Source organism: Dama dama, chromosome 21, assembly GCF_033118175.1.
Source record: "Dama dama isolate Ldn47 chromosome 21, ASM3311817v1, whole genome shotgun sequence".
Lineage (NCBI taxonomy): Eukaryota > Metazoa > Chordata > Mammalia > Artiodactyla > Cervidae > Dama > Dama dama.
In genome coordinates this window covers 16,120,696-16,140,976 of record NC_083701.1, presented here as the reverse complement: position 1 = coordinate 16,140,976, position 20,281 = coordinate 16,120,696, and the positions used below count along the sequence as shown (strand labels likewise).

General features: G+C 38.3%; 2 protein-coding genes across 5 annotated transcripts in view; both read right to left on the bottom strand.

The window, feature by feature from the left end:
• Window positions 1-20,281, bottom strand: part of TATDN1 (TatD DNase domain containing 1) — a 31,673-nt gene that overhangs the window by 9,036 nt on the left and 2,356 nt on the right. For all 4 annotated transcript variants that reach the window (XM_061123238.1, XM_061123239.1, XM_061123240.1 and 1 more), the window contains exons 2-8: window positions 17,108-17,173; window positions 15,262-15,311; window positions 14,048-14,111; window positions 12,772-12,915; window positions 12,628-12,670; window positions 1,440-1,525; window positions 1,317-1,357 (exon numbers count right to left, since the gene is read on the bottom strand). In XM_061123238.1, the coding sequence (XP_060979221.1) occupies window positions 1,317-1,357; window positions 1,440-1,525; window positions 12,628-12,670; window positions 12,772-12,915; window positions 14,048-14,111; window positions 15,262-15,311; window positions 17,108-17,173 (494 nt within the window). The remainder of the gene's footprint in view (window positions 1-1,316; window positions 1,358-1,439; window positions 1,526-12,627; window positions 12,671-12,771; window positions 12,916-14,047; window positions 14,112-15,261; window positions 15,312-17,107; window positions 17,174-20,281) is intronic.
• On the bottom strand, window positions 15,593-17,075 carry LOC133042270 (mitochondrial import inner membrane translocase subunit Tim8 A-like). The gene has a single exon (XM_061122796.1). It carries the CDS (start codon window positions 16,769-16,771, stop codon window positions 16,475-16,477), a length of 297 nt encoding a protein of 98 aa, XP_060978779.1. The 5' UTR covers window positions 16,772-17,075; the 3' UTR covers window positions 15,593-16,474.

Sequence of the window (20,281 nt, the reverse complement as noted above, 5' to 3'; positions counted from 1 at the left end):
TAGTCAAAGCTATCGTTTTTCCAATAGTCGTGTATGGATGTGAAAGTTGGACCATAAAGAAAACTGAGCACTAAACTGTGGTGTTGGAGAAGACTCTAGAGAATCCCTTGGACTACAAGGAGATCAAACCAGTCACTCCTAAAGGAAATCAGTCCTGAATATTCACTGGGAGGACCGATGTTGAAGCAGAACTCTGAAACTCCAATACTTTGGCCACCTGATGCAAAGAACTGACTCATTGGAAAAGACCCTGATGCTGGGAAAGATTGAAGGCAGAAGGAGAAGGGGACAATAGAGGGCAAGATGGCTGGATGGCATCACCAACTCAATGGACGTGAATCTGAGCAAGCTCCGGGAGTTGGTGACGGACAGGGAACCTGGTGTGCTGCAGTCCATGGGGTCACAAAGGGGTGAACACAACTGAGTGAGTGAACTGACTGACTGAAAGGACAGATGAAAATGTGCCCAATGATAACACCACAGTAGTGTAGAAAACGTGCATATCACTAGTAGTATGAACTAGGAAGCAGAGGCTGCAATCTTGAGAAAATATACAAAAAACTATCAAAGCAATGTAATGTGGGCATACAGTATGTGCTTCTTGCCAGCTCCACCTTTTTGGCACAGTGTAACTATGGGATTTCATACACCTGGATCACAGCTTTGCTAGAGATCAGTGAGTCTCCCTTAAAATCACGTGTGAAAACTGTACATGTGAGCATTTTTCTGAGGCAATTTTCAAAAGAGTCTATGGTTCAAAAAAAAAAAAAAAAAAAACAAAAATCACTGCTATGGATACCCAAGCTAAGTGTTAGATAATATTTATGGAACTGAATGACCACAGCTCACAGAAGCAAACTACAGAAATGACACTGTGTCTCTAATCAGAGTGACAATAACAAACAAATACAGTTACAAGAAATTAGTGAAAAGCTGAAAACAGTGCTTAAATTTATATTTTGCTCAAAATTTAAATGGAAAAACATTGAAGAATGGCTGAGGGAAGAAGCAGAGAAAAAGATCATGCAGAGTGTTACAAGGTATAGAACTAAATTCATGGGATTTTCTTGTGAACAGAATTCTTGTACTCATTCTTGTACTCTGAACAAAGTAAATGCAACTAAAACAGTGTGGTTTATATTTATACCTTATCTGGTCCATAGATTCAACAGTAAATTTATATGCCCTCAATTAATTTAAGAGAGCGCAGAACCTTAGTAACTTTATTGCTGACATCTAAATTACTTGATAGTGGCCAACCTTACTAACCAAAGCGCTTTTGTGCATCATTTATTAAAAGTAATTTCTATACTTACCACTCCACCTACACACCGATCTCTATTTCTTCTCATTATGTCTGTGAATTTAAAACAGAAACACCTTTTAGCAAATAGCTTGATTTCTGCAAATTCTTATATGAGATATTAGCTTTAGCTCACCCAAAAATTCAGCATGTGAGTTCCGACAATGAAGAAACATGGGTAATTTTGTTTGTTCTGACAGTTCAAACTGTTTTTCAAAATACCTGCATAATGCAAAAAAAATTTTTTTTCCTAAGAATTTTATTTTAGCATGAGAAAGATAATTGTCAAATGATTTTTAAGTTAAAAGGACTTTTATTCTCTAGAAATTATAGAACAGAAATAGTGAATTCAGGCATTTAAGATACATCAGACCTAGCCAAAGGCTTTTATAAAAACTTCCTAAAGGGTTGCTTGATTTTCTGGGATTACAAAATTATTTTCAGAAATGTCTGTTAGTTCTTCCATTATAACTGCCAGGTAATTAGGTAGTTCTTTACTATCTCATTGCTGGAAGTAAAGAGCTATAAAGTTGAAGTTTACAGTGATGGGGACTGTTTCCCCAAATAATTACTTTTAACTAGCTTTCTGACTAAATCCCAACAAATGAAGTGGACACCCTCCTAATACCCATGGATCCTTTCCCCAAAGCATGTGTTGGTGGCAGAAGAGACATGGCCAGCCCCTTGTCCCCAAAGCTGGCTGACCACCTCCAGGGGAATCAACTCATTCCAGGGAGAAGCCAGGCATTATACTCAGTGTTTTTCATGTGCTGTTATACAAGAAGTTACTGCCACTAAGCAAAAAGGATTCCCTTAAAGAACTAAACGCAGAGGATTTATTAAACAAATGAGCACAAAAACTGAAATACTCTTTTTCAGAAAAATGAAAACTACATGATAAAGTGGCAGACCTGAATATTTTAGAGTACTTTATAAAAAGGTTTTTCAAGTGCCTCATACCATTATCTCATCTAATTCTCAAAATAACCCTAGAATAGGAAACAGCTGATATCAGAGGGGGTATAAGACCTTGTCTAAGATCACAACACACAATGAAGAACCCCGGGGTTGGCAGAAGGAAAGAAATCTTAAACATTAGGGCAGAAATAAATGCAAAAGAAACAAGAGACCACAGCAAAAATCAAAGCTAAAAGCTGGTTTTTTGAAAAGATAAATAAAATTGACAAACCGTAAGCCAGACTCATCAAGAAACAAAGGGAGAAGAACCAAATCAACAAAATTAGAAATGAAAATGGAGATATCACAACAGACAACACTGAAATACAAAGGATCATAAGAGACTACTACCGGCAGCTATATGCCAATAAAATGGACAACTTGGAAGAAATGGACAAATTCTTAGAGAAGTATAACTTTCCAAAACTGAACCAGGAAGAAATAGAAGATCTTAAAAGACCCATCACAAGAACAGAAATTGAAACTGTAATCAGAAATCTTCCAGCAAACAAAAGCCCAGGACCAGATGGCTTCACAGCTGAATTCTACCAAAAATTTAGAGAAGAGCTAACACCTATCTTACTCAAACTCTTCCAGAAAATTGGAGAAGGCGGCAAACTTCCAAACTCATTCTATGAGGCCACCATCACCCTAATTCCAAAACCAGGCAAAGATGCCACAAAAAAAAAGAAAACTACAGGCCAATATCACTGATGAACATAGATGCAAAAATCCTTAACAAAATTCTAGCAAACAGAATCCAACAACATATTAAAAAGATCATGCATCATGACCAAGTGGGCTTTATCCCAGGAATGCAAGGATTCTTTAATATCTGCAAATCAATCAATGTAATACACCACATTAACAATTTGAAAGATAAAAACCGTATCATTATCTCAATAGATGCAGAAAAAGCCTTTGACAAAATTCAACATCCATTTATGATAAAAACTCTCCAGAAAGCAGGAATAGAAGGAACATACTTCAACATAATAAAAGCTATATATGACAAACCCACAGCAAATATTATGCTCAATGGTGAAAAACTGCAAGCATTTCCCCTAAAGTCAGGAACAAGACAAGGGTGCCCACTCTCACCACTACTATTCAACGTAGTGTTGGAAGTGTTGGCCACAGCAATCACAGCAGAAAAAGAAATAAAAGGAATCCAGATAGGAAAAGAAGAAGTAAAACTCCCACTGTTTGCAGATGACATGATCCTCTACATAGAAAACCCTAAAGACTCTACCAGAAAATTACTAGAGCTAATCAATGAATATAGTAAAGTTGTAGGATATAAAATTAACACACAGAAATCCCTTGCATTCCTATACACTAACAATGAGAAAACAAAGAGAAATTAAGGAAACAATACCATTCACCATTGCAACAAAAAGAAAATACTTAGGAGTATATCTACCTAAAGAAACAAAAGAAAACTATAGAACACTGATGAAAGAAATCAAAGAGGACACAAACAGATGGAGAAATATACCGTGTTCATGGATTGGAAGAATCAATATGGTCAAAATGGCTATCCTACCCAAAGCAATCTATAGATTCAATGCAATCCCTATGAAGCTACCAACGGTATTTTTCACAGAACTAGAACAAATAATTTCACAATTTGTATGGAAATACAAAAAACCTCAAATAGCCAAAGCAATCTTGAGAAAGAAGAATGGAACTGGAGGAATCAACCTGCCTGACTTCAGGCTCTACTACAAAGCCACAGTCATCAAGACAGTATGGTACTGGCACAAAGACAGAAATATAGATCAGTGGAACAAAATAGAAAGCCCAGAGATAAATCCATGTACCTATGGACACCTTGTCTTTGACAAAGGAGGCAAGAATATACAATGGAAAGAAAAAAACCTCTTTAGCAAGTGGTGCTGGGAAAACTGGTCAACCACTTGTAAAAGAATGAAAACTAGAACACTTTCTAACACCATACACAAAAATAAACTCAAAATGGATTAAAATTCTAAATATAAGACCAGAAACTATAAAACTCCTAGAAGAGAACATAGGCAAAACACTCTCCGACATAAATCACAGCAGGATCCTCTGTGACCCACCTCCCAGAATACTGGAAATAAAAGCAAAAATAAACAAATGGGACCTAATGAAACTTAAAAGCTTTTGCACAACAAAGGAAACTATAAGCAAGGTGAAAAGACAGCCTTCAGAATGGGAGAAAATAATAGCAAACCTAGATGCCCATCAGCAGACGAATGGATAAGGAAGCTATGGTACATATACACAGTGGAATGTTACTCAGTCATTAAAAAGAATACATTTGAATCAGTTCTAATGAGATGGATGAAACTGGAGCCCATTATACAGAGTGAAGTAAGCCAGGAAGATAAACACCAATACAGTATACTAAGGCATATATATGGAATTTACAAAGATGGTAATGATAACCCTATATGCAAGCCAGAAAAAGAGACACAGATATATAGAACAGACTTGGACTCTATGTGAGAAGGCGAGGGTGGGATGATCTGAGAGAATAGCATCGAAACATGAATATTATCAAGTGTGAAACAGATCACCAGTCCAGGTTGGATGCATGAGACAAGTGCTCAGGGCTGGTGCACTGGGATGACCCAGAGGGATGGGATGGGGAGGGAGGTGGGGGGGGGGTTCAGGATGGGGAACATGTAAATCCATGGCTGATTCATGTCAATGTATGGCAAAAACCACTACAATACTGTAATTAGCCTCCAACTAATAAAAATAAAGGAAAAAAAGTTAAAAAGTAACATTGAACTTCATATATCAATCAAGTGTGATAATATAAAATCTACCTTTTATGAATGAAAAAAAAAAAAAAAAAAAAAAATCACAACACGCAAGAGGCTTTCAAGAAGCCTCTTCCTGTTCCCAGCAAATAATGACAACATCACAGGACATGACAGGGTGGAAGTTCATGTTTCCTTTCATTTCAGTGGTGGTCCCTCTCTATTTCATTAATGGTCATGCAATTTAAGCTAAACCAGGAGTTACAGACAAGGGTTTAGCTTTTATTAAGGTGTTTAGAGGAACAGTTTTTCTGTTTAACTTAAATCGCCATTGCTGTGTTTTCCTATATCTGATCTCCTGGAAATGCCAGACAACTATTTTCCTAGAGCACCTCCTTTGTAAAGCTCTTGAAAATGTTCAATTTTAAAATCAGAAATAGAAATGTACTTCTCAAAGAAACAGCCATCCCAAAGTTGGTGGTCTATGTATTATCCATTGTTTGTTTGTTTGTTTCTTTCAGATTCTCCTGGGCTAGAGTAAGTAAAAATACTTTCAGTTAATTAGCATGGTGCTGAAACTTCACAGTGTAGAAAATATAAACAAACACTTGGAAGAAAAAAAAATTTAATAATTACTACTAGTCATTACTTCCATAACCTCTAAAGTAATTCAAATGTCAGCAGTTAAGTGTTCTCCAGTCATTATGTAAACTTTACTCTGTTTCTGGCTTCTGGCTACACAAAGCCACACAACCAAGACACAGAGTTACACAATCTAATGATCACCTTGGAAATAAGCCTTCCTATCACAGAGAAGGCAAAAGTACAATTTATGAAAATAACAGATGCCCAAACAATGTGCTTACAGGGATTTTATATACTTTGAGGAAAGAAAGGTTGATGTGCTCAAGCTAATAACTAGGTATTATATAAGAAAACTAAGAGGTAAAACAGCGTTCCTAATAATACAAATTGAGGATAATTGGTAGTTATCATCATATGACTATTGGCTTAAAAGGAAAAACAACCCACAGTGGTAACAAGATAACAGAAGCTAAAGGGCAGGAAGTGGCACCTATTAAGAGACTTCTTTGCTTCTTTTACTTAGGGTTTTTAAAAATTCAGAAATGGGAATTAATCTCTACTTGAGTTAGATTTGCTCTTTTTAGTGAAGTTTTAATTTGCTTCTGGTTGTATTACTGCTTCTTTGATTTTAGGGTCAACAATAGCTAAGGACAAGAGCTTGAAAAGTTCAACTTCAGAGTACCAGTAATTATTACAGGCATATCTTGTTTTATTGAGCTTCTCAGACAGTTTTTTGTTTTTTTACAAATTGAAGGTTTGTGGCAGCTCCACATGAAACATATCTACCGGCGCCATTCTTCCAATAGCATCTGCTCACTGTGTGTCTCTGTCTCACATTTTGGTAATTCCTGCAATACTTCAAACTTTTTCATGATCATATTTGTACTGTACTGTATTACCATATTTTCATGACTGGATCTGTAATCAGTGATCTTTGATCTTACTATAGTTGTAGTTTTGGAGTGCCACAAACTTTGCCCATACCAGACAGCAAAGCTGATAAACAGTGTGTGTCCCCTCGTCTCTCCTCTCCTTGAGCCTCTCTATTCCGAGACACAACAACTTTGAAATTAGGCCAACTAATGATCCTACAACGAATGGCCTCTGAGTGTTCAAATAAAAGGAAACGTTTCGTGTCTCATGCTTTAAATCAAAAGCTAGAAATATTTAAGCTTAGCAAGGGAGGCGCTTTTAAAGCCCAGACCAAAAGCTAGGCCTCTTGAGCCTGTTAGGCAAGTTGTAAATGCCAAGTTAAAATTCCTAAAGGAAACAAAGTGCTATTCCCCTGAATACACAAATGATAAGAATGCAACACAGCCTTACCGCTGACATGGAGAAAGTTTTAGTGGTCTAGATACTAGATCAAACCAGCCATAACATTCCCTTAAGCTAAAGCCTGATCCAGAGCAAGATCCCAATTAACTTCAGTTCTGTGCAGGCTGAGAGAGGTGAGGAAGCTGCAGTAGGAAAATCTGAGGCCAGCAGAGGGTGGTTTGTGAGGTTTAAGAAAAGAAGTCATCTCTATAACATAAAATACAAGATGAAGTTTGGGGTGGCTGCAGCAATTCTTAAAATAAGACAATCACAAAGTTTGGTTTAAAGGGGGTTTAAGAGGAAGGGACATACGTATATATATGGTTGATTCATGTTGATGCACGGCAGAAACCATCACAATATTGTGAAGGAATTATCTTCCAATTAAAAATTTAAAAAAAAAAGTGCAAGGTGAAATAGCAAGCGCTGATGTAGAAGCTGCAGCAAGGTATCCAGAGATCTAGTGAAGATAATTAATGAAGGTCACTATACTCAACCACAGATTTTCAATGCAGATGAAACAGCCTTATGTTGAAAAAAAGATACCATCAAGGACTTTCACAGCTAGAGAGGAGAAGTCAATGCCAAAGAATACACTCACACTCTTGTTAGGGGCTAATGCAACTGGTGACTTTTAAGTTGAAGCCAATATTCATTTTACCAACCCGAAAATCCTAGAACCCTTAAGAATTACGCTAGGACTTCCCTGGTGGTCCAGTGGTTAAGACTCTGATTCCACTGCATGGTGCATGGGTTCGATCCCTGGTCAGGATAGTTCCTCATGCCACGTGATGCAGCCAAAATAGTGGGGGCGGGGGCAGGGAGGGAAAGGAGAAAAAAAGAATTATGCTAAAAATCTACTCTGCCTATGCTCTACAAAGGGAATACCAAAAGCCTGGGTGACAGCATATCTGTTTACAACATGGTTTACTGAATATTTTAAGTGCATTGCTGAGACAACACTCAGAAAGAGAGATCCCTTTCAAAATACTGTGGTTCACTGACAATGCACCTGTTCACCCCAGAGCACTGATGGGGGTGTACAATGAGATTCACGTTGTTTTCATGCCTGCCAACACAACATCCATTCTGCAGCCCATGGGTCAAGAAGTCATTTTTACTTTCTAGTCTTATTATTTAAGAAAATCACTTTGTAAAGTTATAGCTGCCATAGATAATAATTCCTCTGATGGATCTGGCCAAAATAAACTGAAAACCTGGAAAGGAGTCACCATTCTAGATGCCATTAAGAACATTCATGATTCGTGGGAAAAGGTCAAAATCTCAACATTATCAGTAGTTTGGAAGAAGTTGATTTCAACCCTCACAGATGACCTTGAGGGGTTTAAAACTTGAGTGGAGGAAGTTAACTACAGATGTGATGAAAATAGCAAGAGAACCAGAATTAGAAGCAGGGCCTAAAGATGTGACTGAACTGCATAATCTTATGATAAAACTTTAATGGATGAAAAGTTGCTTCTTATGGATGAGCAAAGAAAGTTATTTCTTGAGATGAAATCTATTCCCGGTGAAGATGCTATGAAGACTGTTGAAATGACATGACATAAACTTAGTTTGATAAAGCAGTGGCAGAGTTTTAGAGGACTGACTCCTATTTTGAAAGAGGTTCTACTGTGGGTAAAATGCTACCACACAGCACTGTATGCTACAGAGAAACAGTTCGTGACAGGAAGAGTCAATCAATGCAGCAAACTTCACTGTTGTCTTATTTTAAGAAATTGCTGCAGTCACCATCCTGATCGGTCAACAACCATCAACGCTGAGGCAAGACCCTCTACCAGCAAAAAGGGTCAGCAAAAAGCCAGCAAAAAGACTGGCTGAAGTCTCAGATGATGGTTAGCGTTTTTCAGCAATGAAGCATTTTTAAAGTCTGTGAATTGTTTTTTAAGACAATCCTATCACATACTTGATAGACAATACATTGTAAACCTAACTTTTATATGCACTGGGAAACTAAAACATCCCCGTGACTTGCTTTGTTGTGATAGTCTGGAACTGAACCCCTGATATCTCTTTGGAATGCCTGTATTTGGCTTGATGTAAATCCAAAGACCCAAGCATTCCAGCAGTACACCTTAATCCAGTGTTAATCTCACATCAGCCAAATGGGAGAGTGAGACACTCCATACCATCAGCCCTTACGTTCCTTAAAGCCCCAAATGATTATTTTGAAGTTTTATCTGATGTCTGATTAAATATAGTATCAACATTCTAAAATCCCAAGAAAAATGCCCAAAGCAAATTCCTCCCACTCAAATGAACCTAACTCTTAACCTGCAACAAAGAAAGGAGTGTAGCACCAGGCAGAGCAACTGAAAATGCAGGGTATGCTTAAGGGCGAACTTTCCCATATCTAAATCAGGCCTTTTCCTTATCTACTTGCTTTTCTTTCTCTTCAAAAAACCCAACTTTTCAAAAGCCCCAAACAAAAATGATAGCCACTGTCTTCTTTTAGGATGGCAATATTTCTAACATTTATTCAGTGCTGACTCTTTGCCAGGCACAGCACGAGGGACTTGACGTACTAAATGTTAAGAAAGGCAGGCACAGTATCCCCGCTTTAAAGATGAGGAAATTGAAATTTACAAAGGAAAACACCAAAAGGCAGGTATGATTCAAACATAAAGATCTGCTGATTCAAAAGGTCTTATTTTTAATACTATGTTATCTATTGCCTTTCTTTTTCCCCCAGATACTTTGTCTACTGCATAGTAGCGGGTTTTTGGTGGTTTTTTTTTTTTTTTTTGGTCTTGCCTCCTTCCTAATCCACTATACTAATTTATTTTCTATTTGTCTCTTCTCATACATCATTTTTCTGACTATACGTTTTTACTTTAAAAAGCAAAACAATAACAAACTGCACACTAGTAATTGTGTCAGATGGACAACTGGCATATGTAAGCATAGACCAAAATCTAAATTCTTCAAACAGACTCACCAGTAAAAGCTGAATTATAAACGTTTTATCCATGATGCTCTATAGGGATCAAAAAGATGCCTCCCTCATTATTAAAAATTCTGTGCACATATACATGGTGCTCAGAGTACTAGGTGCTCTGTGCTAAGGTGACATAGGAACTAAAACATACGGAAGGCTTGGTCTGGGCCTTTGAAGAACTCGGAGACACTGATGTGTTGTGAGAGTGGAAGGGGTTAACACAAACCCACTTATTACAGTGTGAGAAATGTGGCAACAAGGACAGAGTGCTATGTGGCAGAGAATAGGGATGATGCTGTTAGTACACCCTATGGGAAAGGAGGAAGCAAAGGCAGATGACATAGGTATCTGTTTCTATGACAACAATCCAAATGAATTACTACTGGTGTGTCATTTTTTTTTTAAACTGTCATTTGATGTTTTGTAAGAAAATGAAATCTCAAACTGAACTGCCCATCTATTTAAAATTTCTATGGTACTTTAGTTTGTCCTTAGCTTTACCTGCTCTGGAAGAGGCCTTAGTCACATCCTGTCACCTGAGCAAAACCATCTGACTGCCCCAGAAAGTGAATCCTTCCCTCTGCTGTTCACATACTTTCTGATAGCTTTTCCAACCAATTTAATTATTTATGTCCTCTACTATCTGTAGAGGCATAAGAACCAAGTCTTTTTTTAAAAATTTTATTTTAATTGGAGGATAATTACAATATTGTGATGACTTTTGCCATATTTATTCTTCTTTGTATCAGACTGAGGAGACACTTGGTAATCATTTACTTAACCAATGGAATTCAACTCTATTACAGGACAACACCTGGACAACTGGCATGTGTGCTGAAGCATAAACTATACGTTGTTGTTTAGTCGCTAAGTCATGTCTGACTCTTTGAGACCCCATGGACTGTAGCCTGTCAGGCTCCTCTGTCCGTGGGATTTCCCAGACAAGAATACTGGAGAGGGTTGCCATTTCCTTCTCCAGGGGATCTTCTCAACATAGGGAATATCTCGAACCTGAGTCTCCTGCATTGGCAGGCGGGTTCTTTACCACTGACCCACCACAGAAGCCCATGAACTATGGCACTGCTATACATATACTGTTTTTAAGTTCTGATCTTAAGATGACGGTCAAGTATCCGCAGAGCTGATACTATCAATGTTTTCATGTAATACACACACTAATCAGGTTTAAAGCATTTTGGCTGCATGTTAGAATCAGTTTATGTCATCTGGATAAAGTCATGGGCAAGAAATCTTGGGGGACTCTGCCACTGTCCTTGATGGTCCCACCACACAATCTGTTCACTTCCTGAGGCTCATCTTGGCCAAAAACAGCCATGAAAGTGGAGGTATTATGACCTGCGGGCTTAACCTAAGAAACTATTACAGACAACTGATCCTCTATTTAAGTGTGAATATGTGAACTTCTAAGGTTAAGCGAACTGACCTACATGGTATTCAGCAAAGGTACAGAGATTTAGTAATCCTACCAGTAATCAGTCAAATGTCCCTAAAAAAACACAGCAAATAACATGCTACCAACCAAACAGCTCTGAAAGGCTCTATTACCGTGAAGCCTGAAAGGAAGAGTCCATAGAACAGTACCCCATCCTGTGTCACGTGGTCATGGTTCTTCAGGAATTCTGGACCCTGGAGTCCAGGGTACAACAGACTCACTGTCAATCTGCTCCTCACTGTGGGGACTTCCCATGGACCAGACACACTGGGACTGTTGTGTGTAGGTAGGGGAGGGGGCAGGAGGAAGTACACTTCTGGCAGGTATAACTTATAAAGTCCCTTCAGGCCATCAAGCACTGGCTTAATCAAGACCATATGACAAAAATGGTTATTAAATATTATGAGCAAGCTAGATAGTATCTTAAGAGAGAATCTGATCCAGACTCCTCTGTCTTGTTTGAGAACCTAAGCAGGATGAAGGGCTGTTTATTCTTAAATGCTCGAGGAACAGATATTACACCTTATTTATAGTTTTGTATACTATGAGTTCCCAGCAGGTTCTGGCACATATTACTCCATAAATATTTACTGAATAGATGAATACCTAAATTAGCCTCCTCCAGAAGCTCATTCTGTTTTGCCATCTGATAATTAATACACTGTACCTGAAACTCAACAAAATGCCTAGGTCCTAAATTAAGCCCATGACGCAATTTTTCTTTTCGGCCTTCAACACAACCCAACAGTCTGGCAACAGGAACTCCAACTAACAGCTATAGGCAATGTTATTATAGGAGGTCTCTGAAGCTTGTGAGCTTGGAGTTTTCTTAGAAGACACCACTTTCAACATGGCTCCTACAAAAGGATTCTCAAGTTCCAATCACAATATCCAAAGCCCAACAAGAGTGAAATATGCTTTTGTAGCTTTGGTAATTGACCCTATATTTTTTAAAAAATATCTTTTAAGTCATATGCCCCACAGCTGAATTTATTTCACTGGAATGGTTCGTGTATGAATGCACTTATTATCAAACAAACAAAAATCAAAAGTCTAGCATGTAAAAATCATCCCTGTTTCTAATAAATTAGACAGTTAAACCGATAGGGAACCGCATTCTTCCACCCCTCACAAACTCCATACAAGCATGCATGGAATGTGCTTCACTTAACTTCTTATATACAAAGGAAAAAAAAACAAAAAACCATGAAGCTTAACCTAACACATTCTGAACTGATAAAAACTGTATAAAAACCACCCTTAAGATTTTACAAAAATTTCTAAAGACAATAAATTTCCTTACTTGAGCTGAGTATCTTTGGGACAAAACTGTAGTCGGTCAAAATCTTGAAAAGATAAAAAAGAATCAAGAATTACTCATGACTTGTAAAGAACAAATCAGCTATTTTCAAACTGAGTCACACTAAAGGGATAAGTTGACACTTACCAAGTCCACATTCCCCTATTGCTACAACTTTCCCCTTGTTATTTTCAGCAAGATTCAGTAACTCCATCAGGTAATGATCAGGGTCATTCTTTTCGAATTCATCACATCTTGTAGGATGACACCCAACGGTACTGAAAAACATATCTAGCACAAAATAATGCTTAGGATTATTTTCAAAGTATTTTTTCCATATTTATATTTAATATGAAAAAAGAATATCACATAATTTCAACTGGTCCATTTTTAACAATACCCATAAACTAGTCAAACTATTGGAAATGCGCTGGATTAATCACATAAGAATTTCTGGAATACTAATGCCATTTTTGGACCTGAATATGAAAACTGCTTTAACATGCAGAGGAGTGGAAGAGTGGAAGAACCGAGACCTTTTAAAAGCCTATCTGTTTGGGGATAATGAATAAGGAAGGTAATATGGAAGTAATATTATTTATGGAAGGTAGTATGGAAGGTAATATTCTTATACACATCAAAAGCCTCTGGGAAGATGTTTTTAGGACTTTAATCACTAAGAAAAAGTGTCAATGAATCCTGAAGTATGCATTTTCAAAAGATTTCAATAAATAACGGCTTTTAATGAATAAATCAGTATTTTGCAAAATAACATGGAATGCCTAATTCTTTAGTGTCAAGCACATGAAGTGTGCGCCCGGCCCCTCCCCAGCAAAAACAAACAACAAAAAGGTTAAGTAAATAAATGCCAGATAAAGGATGGTGTTTTATGTAACTAGGGTTCTTGTAGGAACCAACTCCAAAACTTTATGTTCATATGCCTGTATTTATTTAGTCTATAAAGTGAGCATATGAAGGGTTATATACTGTTACTTGCATTCCTGGGGCCTTGCACAGTGTCTCTAATCTGCATGATAAATATTTTAATAAATATCTTCTGTAGCTTAAATTAAAGAGCTATTTGCTATTTATTTAAAAGCAACTCATATCTTAAAACATATTACAGCATACACACAAAAATTCTGTATCGGGAATATCTGAGGTTAAATTCTATGCCTAGTGAACTTAATTCTCATTAACTGAAATCTTAAAACAATTCTTATTAAATACAAGAGGGTTCATCTGATATGACAATGGGCACTTTGAATTTTTTCATCTTAATCATGTCCCACTGAAATCAGTCTATCTTCCTGCTGTGTCTACAGTCATGATCTGCTGTACCTGTACCTGAGGCAGTTCTCAGAAAGACTTCTTCAAAATAACTTAATTCACATTGTGGGAGGTAAAAGTAATATGAGGATACCATTTGTTTGTGCCAAATGCAGTGCATCTTTACTGTCTTGTAGATTTCCACCTGTAATCATAAACTGAAACAGAAAGGAATAAAATAAGTCCACTTTGTCAACAAGTTTCCCAAATGTGCTTTCCTGCTTTTTTTTCCCCAAAATGCTTCTCTCTCTTCGACTGTCACACACCAACCTGCAGAACTCACCTGGTCACTTTTTAAAACTGAGGTTTATTTAACTTACAAGCAATAGCTACTAAGTGCCCTGATACCACACTATGGAACTTAAATCTTTTTATATATGTATATATATATTTTATTTACTCATTATTTTTATTTTTGGCTGGGCTGGGTCTTCATAGCTGTGCAGGCTTTTTTTCACTTGTGGCGAGCTGGGGGCTACTCTCCAGTTTTGGTGCCCGAGTTTCTCATTGTGGGGGACTGTCTTGTTGCAGAGCTTGGGCTTTAGGGTGTGTGGGGGCTCAGTATTTGCGGCTCCCAGCTCTAAAGGGCATGCTCAACAGCTGTGGTGCAGCAGTTTAGCTGCTTCATGGCATGTGGGATTTCCCAGATCAGGAATCAGACTTGTGTCTTCTACATTGGCAGGCGGATTCTTTACCACTGAGCTGCCAGGAAGCCATATGGAACTTAAATCTTATTCCCTGTGCGCATGTGTGCGCTAGCTTGCTACTTTAAAAAATACCAGTTAAAGAGAAATATCTATTCAAACAATTTGACAGAGCTAAAATTCATTTGCTTAGAACTCTCTAAAAGTAGTAGGAATTCTCCTGATTATCAAATTATTACCATAAAAATTAAAGTGTTCTCTCAGTTGCTTGAAATGTTATACACAGTATAAAAGCTAAACATGGTGATTGGAGATATATCTTTCTGATGATTGCTTACTTCTAACCAAAGCTAAATTATGTTATAAAATCTACTAATAGTTGCCTCTTAAGAAGCCTGGTAATTCAGATGGGTTTTAAAAAACTTCCTCAAGAAGACTTGGCCATTTACCACATTTCTGATCGCATGGAAGAACCACCCACAAGGTGTGTGTCACTTAAACTGATGAGAACATAATATTTTGATATTTTATTTTATTAACTTGCTAATATGACAATACATATCACAAAATGCTAAGTGTGGCATTGGCTCTTTCTCATCTGCAGTATTTTAACCAAAATTTAGGTTTTTTTAAAAAAATCGTAATAACAAAAATGAAACATTACCTTTTTAACACCAATCTGAACAGCTCTCTCTATTACGTCCTGTAAGTCATCTGTAAGAGATGAAGCCCACATTAAAAATCTGGTAAATAAGAACTCGCTTATAATTTAATTATCCTCTATTGAAAGAAAACAGAAATCACAGTTACTAAATCAAAGTCAAATCAATACTATTTGATAAGTGCTTATCATATAATAAGACCTGGCAATATCTTTAAAAAGAAAAAAAAAAAGCAACCACATAAGGCAAAATAGGTGAACTGTACTTCTGTTTTGTTGACCAAAAGGGCGAAAAGTCTGTTTGGGTTTATGGTTTGTTTTTTTTTTTCATTTAGAAGCTTTTATTTCAATGATGAAAAGATGCAGTAAATGGAAACTATCCTTATTTACAACAGGCATGCACCTCTACCTGATACTGCTAATAGTTTCTGACTGGCCCAAATCTTAATTTTCTCATTTTAGGCACATCTTTATAAAATTTTTTGGACCCTGATATTCACGGTAAGTTAACTTTCTTCCTTGTGGCAGTTTAGTATGAAAATTATGTTCACTGGCTAGCCTCCTTTAACTAAAGGCCTCTAGACTCTCAAGCAACCTGTCCTAGCTTGAGACCATACTTTATAGAAATATTTAAGTGAATCACAGTATAAGGGAGGGAGATAATCCAGAAAGTTGGAATGTACTGTATGAAGATACCATACATTTTTGCCATCACCTGTAGTCAAACGCTAGATAAGGAGGCCTACAGGTAAGTACCAAATTACTCTTCCCAGACTGCTGCCCTGAGACACAAAGACGTACACTGGTATCCCCAGAAATCTGAAATGAACCCACACAAAAAACAAATTAACAGATTATTACCTATGTGGTTCCACTGTCAAATTATACAGCAATTCCACTATTAAAATTATAAGAAGCAGTTAACGGGACTACGAGAAAAGCATCGTCCCACATAGAGTAATATTCATCTAGTAGTTTTCCATTCATCTATCAGTTGTTTTCACAAGATTAGCATTAAAAAAACACAACCCCAAACACATCTAACCCTTAAATCTCCACCCACACCAAACACTGGTCTTTGTTCATTCTCAGAGGACTGGCCGTCCCAAGAGTGACGAAGGTGGGAGCCAATCCCCTACAGCCTTTTCTTCAACCATCCCATCAACTGCTCTTCATTTCTTCAACTACCTTCCTTTTCCAACAGGTAATGCTGAGGTCAGTCAGAAAGGCTTTCTGAGAAGCCTGCCCTGGATTTCTGCGTCTGCTCCAGTCGTTTCACGATGAACCGGCTTGTATCAATGAAGCGCTCAACGCAATTCACGAGACAGGCCTCAGCCCGACTGTCCAACTTTGGTCCAGGCTTGTCCACGCACTTCTCCCAGCAGAGTTCCGTCATCTGGTGCACCAGCTGCTGGAAGCGATGCTTCTGGGTCTCCACCTCGATGAAATGCCGCAGCTGCGGGTCGACTGAGCCCATACCCGCCGCGGAGGACGACGATGAGGAGGGATCCATCCAAGCGCCGCCCCGCGGCCGGAGACAAACGCTGCGCCAACTCACCGACCTTCACGTGCCTCCGCGGAGGAACCGGAAGCACTATGGCTTGCCTTTTATGCACATGGTTATCTCAGTTTCTATGTTCAAAGTTGTAAACTTGATAACATTTTACACATGTTCATCACCGTGGTTTACCAATATAGCTGATATGGGTTTCACTTTGTTTATAGTTTTAGCCAAGATGCACAATAAATCCTTTAATATTTCAATTTTAAGGGTGGGTTAAGCTTTTTATGCTCTCCCTTGGGTCAGAAAATTTGTCTTCATAAATAGCTTATCAAAAGAAAAGTTTACCTTGATGCTTTTGAACCCCTCTATAAATTCCTCTGAACATAGGATCTGTCAAGTTGATACCAATATCTGTGGAAAGCAAAAACAAAACACATCATCATGGAGGGCCTCTATTTGAAATTTTTACTTTAATAAAAGGTCCAGTTACTAACCTTTTCATTCACACATTCATACAAAATCTAAGTGCCTACTGCTTGTCAGTCACTGTGCTAGACACTTGGGATACCAAGATGAAAGCCAGTAGTCCGGCTCTCAAGAAACTCACTGCAGAACTGGCAAGGCATACTCCTTAATAGCCAATTAAGAACTTACAATTAGGGGACTTCCCTGGTGGTCCAGTGGTTAAGAATCTGCCTTGCAATGCTAGGGATGCAAGTTTGATCTCTGGTTGGGGAACTAAGATCCCACATGCCATAAAGCAACTAAGCCCACCAGCCACAACTAGAGTCAGAGATTCAGTGTGTTACAACTAAGATCTGACACAGTATCTTAAACACTGAAATAAACAAGTTTGTTTTTTTTTTAAAGAAAGAAATCATAAGTAGATACTAGCACTGTGGGACACACAGGAGGACCACCCAACTTAGTCTGATAATTAGTCCAAAAGAGGTTTCCAGAAAGAAGCACTTCTTGAACTGAATCTTCAAGGATAAGTTGGGAGTTACCCAGCAGAAGACAGGAAACTGCAGATAAGAGGAAGCAGCAGAAATAAAGCATCCGGGGTCTGAAATAACACAGTGATCGTGGAGAGAAGTGCAGAGAGGCGAATGACCAGAAAAGAGCAAACTCAACCATGTTACAGATGCTTGTCTTTAAAACACCAGATGCACCAAGAAGCACTGATGGCTTCCAAGATTGGTATTCTGGACCTCTCGTTCTGGTGTCTTTGTAGAAGGTGGGATCTGAAGGGGGCAAATGGAGTCAGGGTAGTTCATCGGGAAACAGTCAAGAGTTCCTATTTGCAATGCAGAGAAACTGAATTACAAGTGGAGATGCAGGGAGGGCAATAAGTTATTTTCTTTATTCACCCAATAGTTATGAAGACCCACACTATGCCAAAATATTATGTAAGGAGTTAGGGGGTATAGAAATGAACAAGACCTGTCACTTGGTCCCAGCCTTCTAGGAATTTAGTCTATATAGGAACTGCAAATAAAACTTGTGATATAAAATAAGATGGTTTAACAGAAAACAACAAAAATCTGTAAATTATCCTTCAATAAAAAAATAAATTTAAAAAAACAAAAAAAAAAAATAAGCTGGACTGTAAGCAACAAGAGGCGAGAAGCGTTTATCTTCTTCAATGCTGTATCCCTAGAACCTAGCATAATGGCTGGTATATAGTAGGAGCTTTATACACTTTTAAGCCTGTAAATAATCACTTTACAGCTTTGTGCTTCAGAGTGCCAAGAAGGAGCACAAACAGTTTTGGCAAGAATGATGAAAAAGCTTCACAGAAGATCTAGATCTTGTAGAAAGCTGAAGCTTAAAAGCTTCAAACAGAAAGGGCATCCCACACACAGGTGTGTGTAGAAGTCTGGAAGAAATTCATTGTGCTGTAGAGCAGAGGTTCACAGTGGAGAGTGATTTTACTGTCCCTCACTTTGTTTAACCTCTCCCTTCCCTGCCAACCCTGCTCCCAACATCCAGCAATGTCTGTGTTCATTTCTAGTCGTCACACTGAGGGGAGTGCTCCTGACAGTCCCTAAGAGCCCCCAGCTGGTTGATCCCCCAGGATCAACCTGAGGTTGAGGTAGTTGTTACTAATTACTGCAAGCTGCTCTCTCACTGGTTCATCTGATGGGAGTGGGCAGAGAGGCTACTAGATGGGAATCTTCTAAACCTCTGCTTTTCAAACGAGGGTTATTCCAGAGTATGTAACACCCTGAGATTCCCTGGAGTATCAATTTTACTTTGGAAAATCTTGGGGATAACACAGTTTTTAATTTTAGAAGGGCACTATATTATTTCAAAGTTAAACACAAGACATCCAGAGAAATTCTGTAAATGCATCAAGATTTACATACCACTACCATCACCCCTATCACCCGGGGGTATATCCTTCACTCTGGGCCCTTAAGTGACCTTTGGTGGGTGAGTTGTAGAGCAGGAGGGCTTCCCTGGTGGCTCAGCTGGTAAAGAATCCACCTGCAACTCGTGAGACCTGGGTTCGATCCCTGGGTTGGGAAGATCCCTTGGAGAAGGGAACGGCTACCCACTCCAGTATTCTGGCGTGGAGAATTCCATGGACAGAGGAGCCTGGCAGGCTACAGTCCATGGGATTGCAAAAAATCAGACTGAGCCACTTTACTCTTTAGAGCAGGAACTCACCAGCACTGAAAAGGGAGCTCCACTCCATTCCAAATTTTATTACTTTGCAATGATTAAGCATAGATTCTTATTGCTATTCAAATTGAGGAGATGGTCACTTGTGGTATGATATGCAGACAATATCACAGAAATCAGTCTCAAGTATAACCTAAGACACAATGTTGAAGTGTCTCCTAGGAGGGAGCAATATTTCCCATAAAACACAAATACTTCTGCTTCATGCTCTCCTTCCCCAGATTAGAAACACAGGCAGCCATTGGTTATGCGCTTTGAGAGGGGGGTAATGTAGGATTACAACCTGGCGATAGTCAGCTTTCCTAAATAAAAATCTAAGGTTGCTTTTATAACACTGGCTTAATTTTTCTATTATTTAAAAAAAAAAAAAAGTTGGCCACACCTTTTGGCTTACGGGATCTCAGTTGCCCAATCAGGGACTGAATCCCACCCACTAGACCAACAAGGGAACTTCCTCCACTGGTGTAATTCTTCATGCAACTGCTACATGTAAAGCTTGTTCATGGAACAACTGTCCATGGGTCTAAAAGGTTGTTTTCCAAAGTACTGCTCATGAGTACTATAGGCAGAAATTTGTGTAGTGGGTCATAGGCAGAACTTTTTAAACGGCATGGAAAAAACTCACATAACAAAGATAGAATGCATAGTATGATCCCATTTTTGTTATAAAGAGACACACATCTGATATGTTTGCCTATTTTTATGTCTCCATATAAATTGAAAAACTATGGAAGGATATAAATTTTAAACATTGTTTACCCCTGGAGAGTGGAAATGAAGAGCATACAGAAAGAAATACTTTTCAATTAAACCCACCTTCTGTAAGAAGTC

Bases quoted from the DNA above. Each gene is read 5' to 3' on its own strand.
- LOC133042270 (XM_061122796.1), bottom strand. From the start codon at position 16,771: ATGGATCCCTCCTCATCGTCGTCCTCCGCGGCGGGTATGGGCTCAGTC.